Genomic DNA, 14176 nt, shown 5'->3' on the forward strand with positions numbered 1-14176 from the left:
CAGACTTGCAGGATTCTGCTATTACAGGCTGTTGCAATAAATTATAGTTTTAGTTTTCCTATAGAATTGATTTTCTAGACAAGTTTACCTAGCGATGTTGACATCAACCTTTAGCTCTCTTTGGCCAGGTAGAAGTTCTTTAATATTCCTGTCAAGGTCTCTCTTTCTACATTTGGGAAGCAACAATCTGATAAGCCAAATCTTGTATAGTATCTGTTGTGGCCCAGCAGGAGCCGTTGGAGCTGCCACCAGACTCCGACAGCGAGGGGCCCTATGAGTCGGCTCTGGAGGAGGTGGAGGACCCTGGACAGGGTTCCGACTCCGAGCAGGGTGCAGAGAGGCTGGTTGGCCACCAGGAGGCACCTGAGCCTTGGACCAGTGGGGAGGAGACAAGGGAGAGTGAGCCGGGGGCCAGTAGTGAGTTGTTCCTGGATGCACGCCATTGAAGAGCTACTAGGTGTCAGGAACAATTACGCAATTACAGGAGGTGATTGCACTCAGCTGGTGATCATTAGGCTCCTCTCCAGACTATAAAAGCTACTTGTGCACACGGCCCTCTTTGCAGAAGTCAACGCAGGATTGAATGTCGGAGGACAGTACTGGGAGCTTGGCAGGCTGGATTGCTGCTGAGCCTTATCTGTGTTTATTGCTGCCTGAGTTGCTGCCAAGGTCCTTATCTGTTTGTTCTGCTTGGCTTTCAGCCACCGAGGTCTTGGTGTCTTGCTATTAAAGTACATTCCAGTTAAGCTTGTCTCGGCATTTGTTACTGGACGGAGGAGGGGGTCAGAACAAGTATCTATAATTCCATAGCTTGGTTTATGCCTTCTGTGAACAAGCAATATATTGGCATTTTCTTTTACACTGCATTAAAAAAAAATGGAGCTTCCCTGCTTAGTCAGACTAACCTCTATCTTATTCAACAGGTCCTCATAGCTGACGTCAGGATTGTTCTGCAAGAATTCAACAACAATCTTGCTCATGTAAATCTTCTCTTGCATCAGTGCAAAGATGGGGGCATATTCGTCACTGGGTTCCATCAGGATGTAATCTGCAAAGGCTAGAAGACAGTGCAAATGCATGTCCAGTTAATGGGACCTGGGTGGGGACATAAACATAACTAGGAACGTAGCCTATTATTTTTTAAATTATAAGCACGCAACCATGATGGATTGAAATCAGTTGCTTTGAACCTTTCTCAAAGAACATACCTATCATGCCTCGTAGAGCATGTACTATACCAGAGGTGGGTTCCTACCAGTTCGCACCTATTCGGTAGAACCGGTTCGTCAAATCTACCGGACCGGTTAGAAGAGGTTCCACCAGTGGACCCGGAAAGCAGGCCACCCTACAGAAGAGGTTCCAAAATTTTTTGAAACCCACCACTGCTAAAGGGTTAGGGGTGCAAGGATCTTGTAACTTGACAGCTTTAAGACTTGCATGCTTCAATGCCAGAGTTCCTCAGCCAATGTGACTGGAGGAGGAATTCTGGGAGTTGAAGTCCACAAGTCTTAAAACTGTCAGGTTTGAAGACCCCTAGTTTTTTTTTCTAAAGAGTTAGGGGTGCAAGGATCTTGTAACTTGAAGGCTTTAAGACTTGCATGCTTCAATGCCAGAGTTTCTGAATAGCTACTTGGACCGACCTAAGTACTAATTCATAATTTCATATCCGGTCACATGGGTGGCAAGCCACTCCCACAAAGGAGGCCACACCCACAGTGTAGGTTTGAACAATTTTTGAAACCCACCACTGTACTATACCTTCATCAGATGAAACAAGTGCAGTGTGGCAAAACCATCATGAATTGGGGAGACTTGTGGTTTCTAATATATAGCATTTAAAATGACCTCAGTGTGGAATGTGCGTTGGGGAAGGGCAACAGAATGTAAAGGAATACTTTGGTTCAACCAGACTCGTTTTTTTATACCTGATTGCATCTTAATGCCCTCTGAACCCAGCATGTAAGAGAAACACAATGGACACTTCTGAGAATTAATCTCTGCCAAATTGACCTTACCTGTGGTGAAGCCAATTAAAGCTTTCTCCCCTCCATCAAAACCTGTGATCCACCAAGCGTTGATGGGGCCCATTTTTTTGGCTCGGACACCCCCTACAACAGTAACAGAAATACAAAGGAGATTTAACCCATCGCCATGGTTTTCCTGACTATTGTTGTTGTTTTAATATTTATTTCACATCTCTTGAATATCAGTAACATTTCTGAATTTTTATAACTTAGTTATCAAACCAGATATATGTGTATCACTAAATACAACATTGTGTAGTGTTATTTTCTCAGCCTTTCCTTTTTTTAGGAAAAAAGGCGCACAATCTAACATTGCATGGTTCCTGAAACTGTTGCAAAATTGCCACCAAGCTGTAATATTTAATGTGGTACAAATGATGAGACACATGGGAAATGATGTGAACTGTACCTAGTTGAAATTCATGACTGGTCTCGCCCACTCCTTGGAGTAGGGAACTATAAGAGCACTCAAAGTGCAACTATATAGCCTTGGTTCAAAAGAGATTGCATATACTTGCTTTAGAAATCTGAAAATACTTCCTTGTCTACCTGAAAGTTAATCAGTTTTTCAATTCAGTCTCCAAATATGGCCTTGACTTAAGTGTGAACTTTGTCTCTGGCTCTTGAAAAGTCTGAAATCTCACGTTTTAAGTGGAACAACAACTTCTGAATTTCTGTCCCAAATAACATAAGCAATGTATATTACAATAAGTGTCACTTTGAAAGTTCCTAACTTTCCTTTCCAATTGTGTATTTATGAAACTGAAAGGCCCAATTATTTAATGTCTTGTAAAATGTCTTCACATCTTGTTGGCATGAAGATTTTTTTTTTGAAATGTTTTTTATTGTTTTAGTTAAACAAAAACACACAGACAAAAAAGAATCATCTTTCGTTACACCTTGTAGAAAGCGTTATCGATTGCTTACAAATATATTCTGTGCGTTTCTTCCACCATCCTTACATATACTTCATTCAAATCGAGTTGTACATTTTAAGTCAAGAAAGAAAAATTGTGTATTTTACTATCCCTGTACCACAATTCTCATTTGATTACCATTATTTAAAGATGTTTTTTATCTAGAATCATTTATATTTAAAGACACAACCACCTACTGGCATTCATTTGCAGTTTCAATAGATCTCCAATAACGTTACACCTTTGTGACATATTCTAAAACAACTTCAGTTAAGTAAGATAACACACCTGTATATATCATTAGATATTATCCATTAACGTTTCCTTGTTATTATTGTAGTTGACTAAAAGTTATTTACTGTTTATCTCACCTCTCCTCTCCACAGGCTCACACAATATTATACCTTTATAGCCATCTTTAAGCAATGATCTATTAATAAGATTTATAGGTCTTTTCCCTCAATCCCAAATTAGTTAATTACGTGCTAAGGAAATAAACGTTAAACATGTAAGATAATCTAAGAGTTGTTAACATTTCTACTTATCAATCACCAAAAGTATACATTAACATTTCTATGGCCTGGTTATTTATCCTAACTAAGGTTATCATTTCACTATTAGTATCATAGTAAATTATATGTTAACGAATATACATATGTTGTATTTGTGCTGATAAATAAATAAAGGGAGACTAGTATAGATCTATTTCAAGCTATTTAGCTCTCATCAGCTAGCCATACCCTTACTGGGATTTGAACCTGGGCTATATTACATACTAGGCAGACATCTTAGCCATTAGGCCACAGGCTCTTATCCGTTATCAGCCAAGCCAGGGTGAAAGGTATCTATTAGAGGTTAAGGGTATGGCTAGCTGATGAGAGCTAAATAGCTTGAAATAGATCTATACTAGTCTCCCTTTATTTATTTATCAGCACAAATACAACAAAATGTAACAAAAAGGCAACAGTAAAAATATTGGGTTTCTGCCTGGATAGTCTCTTGTGACGAGCCGAAGGACAGAGAATGGAAGTAGTGATCTTCTTCCCATATTTGGGCATACCGGGGGTTGTAAAAATTTAATAGAATATACATATACACATACATACATACATACATACATACATACATACATATATAAAGATTTTTTTGGGTATGGTGCCTCCCATTCAGGGTTGACTCCTGGTGAATGCCTAGGTCCAGTCAGAGGAAGCATGGTCAAAATTTACATACTCAGTCTCTAGGCTAATGGACAAAGTTAACCCATGATTGGATTCCCCAAGCAGCACACAGAAGTGTTTAGTAAACACAAAGAAATAACTTCATAATAGCAGTATTCAGCACCACTCTTTTAATAATGCAGATTATTATGTGAGATATTTTCTAATAGATCTGGATATAATAACTTAAAAGACCCCATCTGTTAACACTAGCCAGCAGGAAGTTCTGGAATCCCAGGACCGTAAAGCCAGCAGGAAGTTCTGGAATCCCAGGACCGTAAAGCCAGCAGGAAGTTCTGGAATCCCAGGACCGTAGAACCAGCAGGAAGTTCTGGAATCCCAGGACCGTAAAGCCAGCAGGAAGTTCTGGAATCCCGGGACCATAAAGCCAGCAGGAAGTGCTGGAATCCCAGGACTGTAGAGCCAGAAGGAAACTCTTTATCTGATCACCATTCTGAATATTCTAGACAGGTTTTACACAAATCACAGGGTGCAGAAAATGATCACTGATAAAGATCTAGGGTTCAAATTCCCTTAGCCTTGCACTAAGCAAGGCCCCCGTTTCTCTTACCATCCAGGCAGGGGTTATCATCATATATTGGCTTCACAGCACCACTGAAGTAGAGTTCAATATTCCTTTCTATGAGGCCGGTATCAAATGGGCATAGATGACCTTTTCGATCATATACACTGAAAAGAAAATGTAATGGTTGTAGATTTTTTCGATCCAATTGTACTCTTGCTATTTATTACAGCAAAATACAAACCTATTGCCTAAGAGTAATATATACACAGAACAGTTCCCATGTAACAAGGCAATACACATTTAAAGACTTGTGCTTTTGCAATGAAAAAAGTCAAAAGGAAGCGCTGATAGTAAGGCCACGGTGGAGTGAGTTAGGGAAAGTGAATGACGTTCATGAGGATAGCATGTTATGTGTATTTGTTGTTTACAAGGTCTTTTGTCACTTTCACCAAAACAAATCTAAACAGCTTGAAAAATATACCCTGGGCAGCTGGGTAGAGACCAGACTGGGCTATAGACTCTGGCTTTGTTCCAAGAATGCAGACTTGTATTGGCAGAGTGGGTCCACCCCGAAAAACGTCATTTGCCGCTGCTAACACAAGGGGGAATTTCAGGCTACAAACATTTCCTGCATTACTTTTAAGTTTGGGCTATTTTTATGGGCAGGTAGTGTTGTGGCCCAGCAGGAGCCGTTGGAGCTGCTACCAGACTCCGACAGCGAGGGGCCCTATGAGTCGGCTCTGGAGGATGTGGAGGACCCTGGACAGGGTTCCGACTCCGAGCAGGGCGCAGAGAGGCTGGGCGGCCACCTGGAGGCACCTGAGCCTTGGAGCAATGGGGAGGAGACAAGGGAGTTGCTCTTGGATGTCCGGCAACGAAGAGCTAATAGGCGGAAGGAACAGTTACACAGTTACAGGAGATAATTGCACTCAGCTGGTGGTAATTAGGCTCCTCTCAAGACTATAAAAGGAATGATTGTGCACACGCCCCTTTGCAGGAGTCAACGTATTCACTAAAGTTGGAGAACTTTTGTGGCTAGCTTGGCAGGTTGGACTGCTGCCAAGGTTAGTCTGTGCTGGCTTGCTGCCAACGTCTTGTCTGTGCTGGATTGCTGCCAAGGTCCTGATTGCTTTGGTGTAGGATGAGGGGGGTCAGAACAAGGTACCATTGAATAATTTCACAGATCTCAAATATTAAAAAAAAGAAATGGGTTTCTAGACATGATTTTGGAGAATAAAACTGCAGCCAATTTTCAGCACTTAGAAGGGGCTTAGAAGAACTGCCGAAAGGAACCTTGAAGATTAGTTACCTATCCATAGTAACAGGGAGAACAAAAGGCAAGTTCAACTTAATCTAAGCAAAGTTAAATTAATGTATTCGAGGTTAAATCCATCCATCCAAATTCACATTGGGGTTTGCTCAAGAAAAATATCATTATTAAATCAGATGTCCAAGAGGACTGGGAAAAGGATATCAAACCTCCAATATGATAAGAATAGTAAGAATACATTCCAATCACATTTCTCTACATACTGTACATATTCCTGATTATTACACCTCAGAAATCTTGTCGTAAATCTGGAAAGTTGACAACCAAAATTATCAACACACCACACTACTTCACTTAATGACTTTTTGCTGACATCAAGATTGAGATGATGGGTTTTATGGATTTGTTTATAGATAAGAGATATGATATGGGAAAAAGAAATCATTTGTTGTATTCTAAGATAAGGTGGTAATTTATTAAAATTGTTAATACTTGTTTGTGTCACTCCTTTATATATTTATTTTCTCTTTCGTTGATATATTCTTTCTTTTTTCTATTTTCTTTCTTTTTTCCTTTTTTTCCAGTTTGCATTAGTTTTTGTTGTGGTGAATTGTAATTTTTAATAAAATTACTTTTAAGAAACTCAAACTTGTGGGTAGAAGCCTACTTCATAAAAAAAGAGAAAAATCCACGTGGTTTTTTGTTGTAACATAAGTGTAGGCATGCAAAGGTATGCTGGAACACTATGCGAATCAGCAGTAATCACTTACCATAAGGTCAGAGGTTACAACTTGTTAACTCTCAGCACTAAATAGGGCAGAGGTTACACCTGCTGACTCTGCAGTATTAACTAGGGGTCAGAAGTTTGCATGCTGACTCTGCAGTATTAACTAGGGGTCAGAAGTTTGCATGCTAGTAAAAGATTTATTTGCTGACTATGGGCATTCTCTAGGTTCAGAGGTCTACATGGTAGTAAATGAGTTACCATATACCATAGACTTGTACAACCATGATTGGTCCACATAGACCATGTGACTCCACCCTTTCTTTGTTTATGCTCAATAAAAGAGTCATCCAGACTATGCTCTGGGTCGTCTCATGCTGGAGAAAGACCTGTGTCCGAGTCTTCCTTCATCATTGGTCTCATGGGCGACCCGCGGAGAAATCACCGTTTTTAATCTCTCCAAATCAGATCACCTTCCAATTTACACTTCACTAGGAATCAGAATGAAGTTTTACCTAAAAAATGTTACTTTGTGTTGTGGCAGGTCATCATAGCTTTCAAACCCATCTTCGTTGGCATCAAAAATGGACAAGCGTTCATCTGTCAACATCTCTGGTTCATCCAGCTAGGAGTAAAGAACATTTGGTTTTCATCCTGACAATGTTCAAATGAGGGAAGTTTTTTTTTAACCCATCTTAATATTAAATTTTATTTTTTGTTCAATTATTCAATATTTCAATATGCTATTTTTGAACCAATCACCCTATCTTAATTATCATATCTTTTGATGTGAATAAAATATTATCAATCATATTTGTTACATTTAACAGACAAATAACTAATATTAATACCAACATTTATCTTACATTAAGATCTTCCATTATTGCTTATTCAACTTGTTATTTGATTATTCAATATTTCAGTATATTGTTTGTATATCAATCACCATATTCTACATAATGCCAATTATATATTATTACATTTAGCATATATACTGTATGTATATTCATATATATATATATATATATATATATATATATATATATATATATATATATATATATATATATATATATTGTTACATAGACAACACATACACACAATAAAGAAAACAAAACAAAAAAACACACATACACACACAAAAAACCATCATCACATACAGCATGTCGTTTGGTTACAGGTGTTTTAACATCCATATTCTCGAATAATATTTACCATCTCAGATTTTTCACCTAGTATAACCAAATACCTCACTTTCATTGTACAGTATATGTTCAGTTACAATTAGTATTATTTTTTTCCTCCAAATGAGGAAGTTTTTCGGCTGCAAAAGTGGGCCAACTTACTGCATCATCTGGATCCCCTTGAAAGAACTTCAGATCAGGGTCGTCCAAGTATTGCCTGCATTCCATGCACTTGGGAGGGGTCGTCTGGAAGAAAAATGCATGACAGAAAAACTGCACTCAGACATCAGAAATATGTAATTAATGCAGGAATCGCTGCTGAATCTAATTTTGAAAACAATACATTGGAATATGGAATCAACATATTGAAGTTATCATGAAGGCACGAACTCTGCATTTTCAGTTCTTAATTCAGGGGTGGGTCTTTGCATGCTGCTGAAATTCAGTGGCAGGTCCAGGATGGCACTTGAGGGGGCTATATGTGGTGTTTCCAACCTTGCTTCAATGAAGAAATCCAAGATAACTTTAGCTATTGTATTTATGCATTTAGTTGCCAGTTTGTTCTGTTTTGCTCACCTCCAAATCAAAGTGGACCGTAGGTATTTATATAAAGAATAGACAGTAAAATGAAACAGCTTTTCAAATTCCTATGCTGCCCTGTCAGCTTCTTTTATAAATAAAGAAGTTTACCATTTTACAAAAAAGTCTCATGTTAATTGAAAAGCTCATGAGGAAGTGAATTAGAGATGCGGTATTAGCATTCTGAAAGGAGCCTTATGTAAAATGTCCTAGAAAAAGTACATAGCTAGAATACTAAATTTAGGTAACCAGGAACCTGGATATTTTATAATAAGATAATGCTATTTTCAAATAGTATGTAATCATTACTTCATGCAAGCAAAGAGCAATAATATTTAAAAGCATAAAAGGTAAAGGTTCCCCTAGCACATATGTGCTAGTCATTCCCTACTCTAGGGGGCGGTGCTCATCTCCGTTTCAAAGCTGAAGAGCCAGCGCTATCTGAAGATGTCTCCGTGGTCATGTGGCTAACATGACTAAACGCCGAAGGCGCATGGAAAGCTGTTACCTTCCCACCAAAGGTGGTTCCTAAATTTTTCTACTTGCATTTTTACATGTTTTCAAACTGCTAGGTTGGCAGAAGCTGGGAAAAGTAATGGGAGCTCACTCCGTTACGCAGCGCTAGGGATTCGAACCACTGAATTTCCTGATCAACAAGCTCAGCGTCTTAGCCACTGAGTCACCTCGTCCCTCATTTATGAACATTTATATTTATATAACATTTTGATGTATGATACTAGATTTATATATTATGTAAAGCTATGGCTTTTTAAAGCCACGTTCTATAGTACACAAGCACCACAGCTGAATTTATGCACTGGTTTTGCTTGATGTAAACAAACCACATTATAACCTATGTGATTGTTTAGTTTCAATTAACTGCAGATTTTTTCAAATTGATGCTTTTCAGATATAATGCACTACCGTGTTCATGTTGGCTGAAGGATTGCAGGTGTTAAAAGGCTTCAAGTTGGAAAGAGTTCAATGTTTACCCATGACAGGCAGGAGGTAATGCCAAACATTTCCACAGTAACTTACAAAGGAACATTGCTAAGCACACAATAAAACAGCCATTAGCAAACAGCAGCATGATTATCTGCAGCCACTTAACCATGCAGGTGATTGTTACATTTCTTCTGGTCTTATTCAAAAACTCTGATCCTGAATTGTCAGTAGCTAGAGAGGACCATTATCTCATAAAGGTTATCTATTATGTATATGGGGTGGTTTAGAATGTTTGGCCATTGTAATATTTACTAGCTTTCACCAAAACAATAGCAGATACAGCTAATTAAAACATGTTTCTCAGCCAAATTGTGTACATATACACAATATGATTTGCCACCCAACAGGGAAGGGCTCATCTGCACCAAATTACTTTGAACACTTCATTTTAGCAAATATAGTAAAGATGGTGTTTTTTTATTCATTAAACAAACAAAATCACACAAACAAAGTATCTACTTACTTTAACAGGAGTTACAGTTTTAATCTGATTTACTTCTTCTTTTATCTCAGACCTGGGGAGAAGGGACATACATAATGACAGAAGTAGGGATATTACAGGCTATTATAACAAGTTTAAGACATTTGATAATTTTGTAAAGTGTTTGGATCCCAATAACCAACAGTAGCACATTTATGATTACCGTGGCGCCTTTTATTGCAAAATTGCTTACTAGAATCCTATATTCTAGTGGAATATAAATTTAGGTGGAATATAAAGGTGGAATATAAATTTAAATGCACTTGCATAGTATTTCTTTGTACAAATAAGCACATTAAAAACAAAGTTTGCCAAGGATGTATATAATTGGCTATATTATAGTAAATTTCCACTATTATGGAAACAGAAGAGACTGTGGTTCTGCTCCAGTTTTATAATTATTACTTTCAATCTCTGCAGAAGCATAATAAAGTATTGGGCAAATGCTGAATTTTTATTAAACTTGGAAGAAGCCATTTCTGTTCTGATGGAAACATAACATTCCTTTTTCTTTCATCCTTGTAAACTCTATGCTTTTTTCCCCTCGTGCTTTCTACCATCCCCCCTCCATTTCCTTTTCTGAACTAGCTTCCTGGAGTGTCACATCAATATAAACAATGGAACCTAAGTGTTGTGGCCCAGCAGGAGCCGTTGGAGCTGCCACCAGACTCCGACAGCGAGGGGCGCTATGAGCCGGCTCTGGAGGATGTGGAGGACCCTGGACAGGGCTCCGACTCCGAGCAGGGCACAGAGAGGCTGGTTGGCCACCAGGAGGCGCTTGAGCCTTGGAGCAGTGGGGAGGAGACAAGGGAGTGTGATCCTGACGTCATGCATTGGAGCAGTGGGGAGGAGACAAGGGAGTTGGTCCTGGATGCCCGGCAATGGAGGGCTAATAGGCGTAAAGAACAGTTACACAGTTACAGGAGATAATTGAACTCAGCTGGTGGTAATTAGGCTCCTCTCAAGACTATAAAAGGAATGACTTTCGCAGGAATCAACGTATTTACTAGAGCTGGAGAAGCTATCATGGCTAGCTTGGCAGGCTGGATTGCTGCCAAGGTCTAGTCTGTGTGTTAATAAATCCTTGAAGTATATTTGGTGTATGAAGGGGGGGGGATCACAACACCAAAGTATAACTAAAGGGCCACTTTTACTCAGTCAAGATTACCAATTTTTTTTTAAAAAAATGTTAAGAACTGATTTTATTATTCTTTTCCCTCTCTCTATTCAAATGGAGAAGGCTCTGCTACAAAACCAGAGCAGCCAACTCTCCTTCATACTTCAGCAAGTTCTGCAAGATTAGAGTTGGCTCTTCTGATGTTGCTAAGAAAAAGGATGTATCTCTTGCATCTTGATATGAAAAAGAGAAAATGCGACAGCCTTTGTGATCAAGAATCTCAATGAGATTGGGCCTAAAACGCCAATAATTCCTTTCTAACAGGACTAACAATTCTAGGAAATGTGGGTTTATAAACCTAGAGATCACAAGACAGTGAAATCCACAGAATGAAGAACAAGCAATATTTGAATTGCTACCTGCCTTACAAAATCGGAAATCTCTGACCCCCCATTTATCACTGACCCTTTTTCCATGGATGCTGCATTGAATTAACACTGAATTCTGCCTGATGATTCACTCTCGATAAAAAAGGCAACTTGCTTTCAAGCATATTCATCTTTGGGATCATTGTTTTAGTTAACTGCTACTAAGCCGTGGAGAGGGAAGTACCTTAGATTTTAAGTGTCCAGTTTACAGTACTTACACTTCTTTGGCTTCGGTTTTGATTCTTTTCTCATCTTGTTCCTTGAGAGGGAAATGGAAAACAAAACAAAAAAAGGGTAAAAAGTTTACATACTTTTAAAATTACAAGTAGTCCTCACTTAGCAACCACTTGAAGTTATGACAGAGTCTCTCCAAAAGTTACTTATGATCCAATTTTGAAGTTATGGCAGCTACACAACCCCTCCCCCCCCATGGTCATGCCACTGCATATTAGGCATTTGGCAATTAGTTCACCCATTTGCAATGTCACATGATCACAATCATCATGGTTTTTTTTGCTGGTTTCTGACATTTACTTCCGGTTTCCAGCAAAAAAACTGGCCGTTGGATAAAAGGTTTCACTTAACGACCACATTTGCTTAATGACTGCCATGTTCACTTGATGACCACCGCCAAGAAGCTTGTAAAATTGGGCATGTTGACATGATCATCTACTTAACACAGTGTTTCTCAACCTTGGCAACTTGAAGATGTCCGGACTTCAACTCCCAGAATTCCCCAGCCAGCAAATGCTGGCTGGGGAATTCTGGGAGTTGAAGTCCGGACATCTTCAAGTTGCCAAGGTTGAGAAACACTGACTTAACAACTGCAATAACGTACGATTGGAATTCTTGGCTCAATTATGGTTGTAAGTTGAGACTACCTGTAATCGCATGCCGAAGCTAGATCTAATTAGCATCAATAAAAATCTTCCTCACAAAAGGGTAACTCTGTTAATATTCAATCCAAAATTAATTTGTCCTGGGTGATATATATTTCACAGTGAGGTATTCAGGTGCTTTTAGGGGGAAGGGGAGGCACGGGAAAACTAAACTTTCAAAGAATTTCATAAGCCTTCTCAACTGTCAGATGGGTTAAGTCAGTGGTTCCCAAACTTGGCAACTTTAAGACTTGTGGACTTGTGGATAAAAATATGGCGGATTATGCAAAATATTTTTAAAAGAAGGATAAAGTTTACTCCTCAGTTATTCTTACTAGGTATATGTACTGACTTTACAGTGGTAGAGACTAACTTGATTCTGCACCTAATAACGGCAGCAAGACTGTTGGTGGCGCAATACTGGAAGAAGGAAGACTTGCCTACAACTCAAGAATGGACATTGAAAGTTACAAACTTAGCCGAGATGGCTAAAATATCGGCATATCTTAAAGATCACTCAAATGAGAGATATAAACGAGACTGGAAAAAATGGATTGACTATATACAAAATAAATACGGGACCAAGAAATTCCAGTTAGCCTATGCTTAAGATCAGAAATGATTTAAATTGTTTAAAGTTAGCTCAGCAAGAAGAAGCTAAGATCAATGTAGAGATGTCATTAATTTATTTCTTTTTTCTCAATAGATTTTAGACCGTGTTTGTTAAAAATCCATACCGTGTACGGGTTCTGGGAAGTCCGGGGGGGGGGGGAGGAGGGGGGGTTGGGGGGGAGGGTGGAGGGAGGGAGGGAGGGGTATACATTAGGCTAGACAAGAATTTGGTGGTAAACTAGAACTATTTTGACATACAAAAAATTGTACTTCGATGTCTTACTGATTGAGGAATGATGAAATGTTTGTTTTAAAAGAAATAAAACTTTTGAACTTAAAAAAAAAAAAAAAAGACTTGTGGACTTCAACTCCCAGAGTTCTCCAGCCAGAAGAGCTGGCTGGAGGATTCTGGGAGTTGAAGTCCACAAGTCTTAAAGTTGCCAAGTTTGGGAACCACTGGGTTAAGTTGAAAGTTCTAGCCAGCCCATGCCATATAGGAGAAAACCAAGTTGCAAGCATACCTTTTCTCCTGGCAGTTCCTCCTCCTCTTCTTCCTCCTCGTTTTCTGCGTTATTTTCTTGTTTTAGCTCTCCATTCACCTCATCTGATTTGCGTTTATTGGATCTATTTTGATTAACCATAAAACGGACCCATGAAATATAAATTAATCAAAGGAGCTGCTGTTCATAGTACGGTATATATTAATAAGAGAAAAACAAAGCTAAGGGAAATGAGATCCGTTCCCATCCTTCTCCCAACTTCTTTGCTGCATTCTCCCCAAACCAGTCCTTTTTCTAAAAAAAATCAGGCTCAGGCTCTTTACGGCTGAGTGTAATGTATAGCTAAAAGCATGCTATAGCAATAGCAGTTAGACTTATATACCGCTTCATAGGGCTTTCAGCCCTCTCTAAGCGGTTTACAGAGTCAGCATATCGCCCCCACAGTCTGGGTCCTCATTTCACCCACCTCGGAAGGATGGAAGGCTGAGTCAACCTTGAGCCGGTGAGATTTGAACCGCCGAACTGCAGATAGCAGTCAGCTGAAGTGGCCTGCAGTACTGCACTCTAACCACTGCGCCACCTTGGCTCTATGCTGTACTTTGGCTCCCTGTATGGGTCTAATATATTATCTGTAATAATATGTTCTTGATACCATAACAAAACCTGCCTTCAATCAGAATTGTACTGTACTTGGAACAGATTATCTACAGGAGG

General features: G+C 39.1%; 1 protein-coding gene across 1 annotated transcript in view; it reads right to left on the bottom strand.

The window, feature by feature from the left end:
* The window catches only part of DNMT1 (DNA methyltransferase 1), a 60215-nt gene that overhangs the window by 33058 nt on the left and 12981 nt on the right, over positions 1-14176 (bottom strand). The window contains exons 6-13 of the mRNA XM_087710948.1: positions 13484-13586; positions 11691-11731; positions 9910-9961; positions 8025-8108; positions 7194-7303; positions 4730-4848; positions 2016-2108; positions 906-1057 (exon numbers count right to left, since the gene is read on the bottom strand). Of these exons, the coding sequence (XP_087567074.1) occupies positions 906-1057; positions 2016-2108; positions 4730-4848; positions 7194-7303; positions 8025-8108; positions 9910-9961; positions 11691-11731; positions 13484-13586 (754 nt within the window). The remainder of the gene's footprint in view (positions 1-905; positions 1058-2015; positions 2109-4729; positions 4849-7193; positions 7304-8024; positions 8109-9909; positions 9962-11690; positions 11732-13483; positions 13587-14176) is intronic.

Source organism: Thamnophis sirtalis, unplaced genomic scaffold, assembly GCF_051295495.1.
Source record: "Thamnophis sirtalis isolate CommonGarterSnake01/CBP01778 unplaced genomic scaffold, rThaSir2_p1.2 scaffold_3, whole genome shotgun sequence".
Classification (NCBI taxonomy): Eukaryota; Metazoa; Chordata; class Lepidosauria; order Squamata; family Natricidae; genus Thamnophis; species Thamnophis sirtalis.